A 5,132-nucleotide genomic window follows, 5' to 3' on the forward strand; every position below is an offset into this window, starting at 1 on the left:
ACATTTGTGTCCATTGCAGTGTCTCGGGATCATGTGATGACCTTCTGCGACCTTCTGACAAGTAGGTAAATCAATGGGAAAGCCAGATTCACTTAACAACGGTGTTACTAATTTAACAACTGCACTGATTCACTTAACAACTGTGATAAGAAAGGTCGTAAAATAGAGCAAGATTAACTTAACAAATGTCTCACTTAGCAAGAAAAATTTTGGGTCAATTGTGGTCATACAATTGTAGTTTTGAATTCCCTCCAGATCCACAGTTCTGGGATGAAAAAATGTGTTTTGAAATCTGGCATCTCTGCCACATAATTTTATCAGGGCTTCATTAAGGCTTCATCAGGCCCTAATGATATTTTGGGCCTATATTTACCTAATGGGTGCACTGAGGGAGCTCCACCAATCTCATTGTACATATGTTGTGCAGTGACAATAAAGGTTATTATTATTTGGTAAAGAGAATAATGAACGCCAAACGAAACGTTGGGGGCCCAAAAATCCTAAAGGCTTTATTATTATTGGTTAATCTTTGGTGAGATTCACAGCCTTTGAGGCTGGTTAATAGCTCAGCAGCTCGAGTCCTAACCAAGGACCTAGGAACTGTTAAGGTATCCTCGGAGATTGTAAACTGTTCCGAGTAAGGTGCTTTTTTGTAGAGTCAAAATGTTCAAGTTAAACTTCTTCTTCATCATCATCATTAATAATTAATTAATTAATTAATTAATTTTTTTACTCAGAGCTGTAAGGAAGCAGCAACCAAAAAGTGCTTAGGAGTTTTGGGAAGGCAGGAAAGCCGCCGCAACACTTCCTTTAATGGGGTAATAGGCAATCCGAAAGCGAGCGGGGTGGGGGTGGGGATGCTTCGGAAACTTCGGTGCCGAGAAAGGAGCGGCAGGAAGCCGAAAAGTCGCCGATTGAGACCGATCCAGCCGCGCCTCACTTCGCGCAATCTGAAGGCGGCGGGGCTGAGGGGGGGAGGGGAGGGGGGAGGCGGGAGGGGGCTTTCTGTTGTTCGTGGCTTGACAGGCGAGGGGGCGGCAGGAAGAAAACCCACCGGCATGCAAGCCGGCTCGATCTCGTCTCGCCCTGAAAGGCGGAGGCGGCAAGCACGGGGCGGGACCTGGGCAGGCTCAACGACCATAAATGGCGCCCATCCGGCTGTTCGCCCGCAAAGCAGCACGAGCAGCGGCGGCACCCGGGCACTGCAGAGCCGGCATCGTAGTCGCGTGGCGGGGCGGCAGTAGCGGGCAGAATGAAAGGGCCGTCGGTGGCGCCGGCGTCGGAGGTGATCCGCGAGGGCGAGCTGGAGAAGCGCAGCGACAGCCTCTTCCAGCTGTGGAAGAAGAAGCAGGTGGTGCTGAGCAAGGAGAGCCTGAGCCTCTTCTCGCCCGAGGGCGGCGTCGGCAGCGGCGGCGTCGGCGGCAGCAGGGCCCGCGCCAAGGAGCTGCGCTTCGGCTCCATCCAGAAGGTGGACTGCGTGGAGCGCACCGGCAAGTACGTCTACTTCACCATCGTCACCACGGACCGCAAGGAGATCGACTTTCGGTGCCCGGGCGAGAGCTGCTGGAACGCCTCCATCACCATGGCGCTCATCGACTTCCAGAACAAGCGCGCCATCCAGGACTTCAAGAGCCGGCAGGAGGCCGTCGAGCAGGCGGCGGCGGGCAGTCGCGACCGGCGCTTGGCTCGGGCGCCTTGAACCCCGCGCCCGCCCAGCCCCTCCGCGGAAAAGCCTAGCCGAGGTGAGCGATCGCCGCTGTTTTGACCTCTAGTGTAGGTTGCGCTTCTGATCCTAGGTCTCAAATGTTCCTCAGCTGAGAAAGTTGAAGGGAAGCTTCTCCAACAACAATTTTATTTTTTAAAAATAAAGTTAGGCAATTCCTATTCTTTTTTGAACTTGGAGAAAGCTATGCTTGTTTCCCTCTCTGCCAGGTCTTGCGTCTATTGTGGGAGCCGAGACTCTATAAGTATTTATATTTAAGGACTGCGGAAGTTTGCTCTGCATTTGTCTTGGGGTTCAGTCAGTCCAGATTTCTGAGAGCTGTATAAGGAAAACGTTAGCGAAGAGGGGAAGTTTATAACAATAGTAACGAACTGACTTACTATAGCTGTACATACCCGCACAAGACATGAGACACAAAGGGTAATTCTGAGGCACGTTCCTAGCTAGAAAGCAGCTTGCCTCAAAAGGGTTCATTCATTGGAATAGAGACTGCAACATATTTGAGATTCAAGTGACAGGAACCGGAGGCAGCTGCAGAGGAAGAACAGTTTGAAATCTGCTGGGGTGCAGAATTTCTGTCAAAAGGAGCTGCTTGTTTTTGCCTCTCCAGAACTTGTGCCTGAGTCACTCCCTGAAGGAGCAGGGAAGAAATAGTCAGGTCTCTGTGGTTGCTCTGCTTGGTTTACTGAGACAAGACCTAAAGCTAGGAAATACTGGCCTTCCCAGAATTTCTCTGCTGAGTACTGCCTTGAATGTTGCTCAGAGAGCTGATGGTACAGGCAAAATTGTCCTTTTCGTGCATTCAGTCTGTGCCTTTCAAATAGCAAATATAATTCCTATATTTTTTATCTTTCTAGGGTTTATTTTAAAAATGCAAGAGGGGACATATATAGCCCTCTTTTTACAACCTTTCCGCATAGTGCTACATTTTTGCACAATTATGCCTAGTCACTGGGAGACTTGAAATGATTCCAATAAGTTACTCTCCATTTGCTTATTTAAAAGTTCAGCGCAATTGCAGCAAGCAGCCTTAATCTCTGTGGGGTTCCACGAAAGCTCTTAAACCCAAACTTGGTATTGTTCCTTCCTTGGTATTGCTACTAAGGAAGTGTGTATGGGATTGCCATTGTACTTGCCTAGAAGTAAATTTTATTAGGCTCAGTACTGCTGACTGTGATGAATATGTGTTGTGTGATGTTGCACTACTTGATTTTCAGATGCAGACTTTTAAGATCTGTTCCTATTCATAATTTGGAGTAGGTTGCAGTGGAGCTAGTGAATTTATTCTTGAGTGAGAATTAATTTCTAAACACTTTAAAAGCCCAGTGCAATATATTGCTTGTGCTTGTCATCAGTTACTGTATTAGTAAACCCTATTCAGACATTAGATTAAAAAAGGGGGAGAAATAACCACTGTTTTGCATTTTTCCTGTATCCCTAACAGTTTTCTTTTCTTTTTCTTTCAATAGATTATACATCTGGATAACAAATACATTTGTCTTGGACTGAACCAGGACAGGATACGAATGAAGGAAAACAAAGGATACTACTATATCCAGATTTTTTCCAGGTGTGATCAGACAGCTAAGCAAAGAGGCCAAGCTTCTCCTTAGAGGCATTTATAAACCAAAGAACTTTTTTTTAAAAAAAAAAGAAAAAAGACTTAAGGCAAAGAATAAGGTTGTATGTCCAAGACACCCAACTTTGCATTAAAAAAAGATTGTTTTTCTATTTATGAGATGCAAGTAACATGTAGCACCTGCAGGTGTGAAACCATTTAAATTATTTGTAATATCTATATTTGTATTTATTTTGATAAACATTTGTCTTAAATTGCTTTTAGCATTTGAATATGTCCATTCCAAATAAAATGCTTTTTTTACTATATTTCTGCTGTGTACTGTTCCCTTTATTAGGAGTGAAAACCTGTGTTCTACATGTAACCTACACTGAGGGCCTACAAAAAAAAAATACAAGCGATTAACCACTTTGCTAGTATGAATTATAAGATACAACATGTATGTGTCAATAAGGCATACCATGGCTAGAAATATAATATTTAAGCGTGGACATTATGAATCTCAGTACAAATTTACTAAACAGATTGTTTACCCTCTCAAATAATTTTCTAGGTTTAAAAAATGTCAGAAGACTATCTGAGCCATGATCTACAGTACTGACAGAAAAATCCATTATTTCTTCCCAATATTTTTAATCTACCAGTGTATAACATAAACAATGCATTATATAGATAATGCCTTGCAGTTAGATTCTGCATACTTCACTTGAAAAAAGTTCCTTTTTTGAGCTTTTGAATCAAATTATTAATCCAACTGGGAGATGACCAAGGCATGAGTGATGTTGAACAGAGTCTGCCCAGAAACAATTGCAATCCTCTGAATGGGTGTAAAATAGAATCATTACATCTACAAATCCAAAGCCATTCCATATTGGAGAGATTCAATTAGACTCACTCTCTCTCTCCAGTGTCCTGACAGCCTCTGGAACTGTGCCAGCACTGTCATTGCACTGCCTGTTTGGCCAAGGGGAGAAGATGTATAAGTGCGTACCATCAGTGCTTTGCTGATGAATGACTTCCCTCGGTGGTTTCATGCAGAAGTTTAAGTCCAAAAGGATGCCCTGTTTGAATGACATTGAAAATCATGAAGAGGACCAGAAAGGTTGTGCTACTCTGATCCTGATCAGGACCTTGACTGCCAAGAGTCCTCTGAGATCTTTGTAGCCATAGGACATCCATTTTCTCTGTGACCTTTCCAAGACAAGAAATGTTGCAGACAGGTCTATGTAGACAGTGCATAGTACTACTGGTGTGAAGGAGGCTGTAGTGTAAGGGACTCCTTGCTCAAAAAATCTTTGCTTGATTTGACTGTAGACATCTGACCCTCAATATGTTAGATCAAATCCATTCAGATGGTCCAGGATTTAATGGCATGTACAATTTGTGGGCAGTCATGTAACATAACTGTGTGAGCTGCACTGGCTTTCATTAGGTTTCCAACACTGGTCATCACCTTTAAATCTCTACATGGCATGGAGGAACTACCTCATGTAGTTGTGGGACTACCTCATCCTAGCGATTCCTGCTTGTCCCACCAGATCTGGCAGAGTGGGCAGGCTCCTGGTACCATCAATTAAAAACGTTGTCATTTGGTGGGTCTCAGGACATGTGGTTTTTTTGTTATGGTGCCTGCTGTCTGGAACAGTCTCCCTCTGAAATATGGACAGCCCCTATCATATTGGCCTTTCAGAAGTTTGTGAAGACCTCGCTCTTTCCCCAGGTTTTATATGTGATTGGTGGTTTTCTGGTTTTAGTGAGCTGATATAGTTTATTTGGGAGTGGGGGTTGGTTTATCTTGCTTGCCATCCAGAGTTTCTTGGATTAACGGTG

The 5,132-nt window shown here is 44.2% G+C and overlaps 1 protein-coding gene across 1 annotated transcript; it reads left to right on the top strand.

Moving 5' to 3' along the window:
- The first annotated feature begins 1,072 nt into the window (after window positions 1-1,072).
- On the top strand, window positions 1,073-3,610 carry LOC117665241 (pleckstrin homology-like domain family A member 2). The gene is made up of 2 exons (XM_034416900.3): window positions 1,073-1,742; window positions 3,193-3,610. The coding sequence occupies exon 1, from the start codon at window positions 1,253-1,255 to the stop codon at window positions 1,697-1,699; it is 447 nt and encodes a 148-aa protein (XP_034272791.2). The 5' UTR covers window positions 1,073-1,252; the 3' UTR covers window positions 1,700-1,742; window positions 3,193-3,610.
- Window positions 3,611-5,132: the final 1,522 nt, after the last annotated feature.

This window comes from Pantherophis guttatus, chromosome 1 (genome assembly GCF_059756535.1).
Source record: "Pantherophis guttatus breed Tessera chromosome 1, ASM5975653v1, whole genome shotgun sequence".
Lineage (NCBI taxonomy): Eukaryota > Metazoa > Chordata > Lepidosauria > Squamata > Colubridae > Pantherophis > Pantherophis guttatus.

Bases quoted from the DNA above. Each gene is read 5' to 3' on its own strand.
- LOC117665241 (XM_034416900.3), top strand. From the start codon at position 1,253: ATGAAAGGGCCGTCGGTGGCGCCGGCGTCGGAGGTGATCCGCGAGGGC.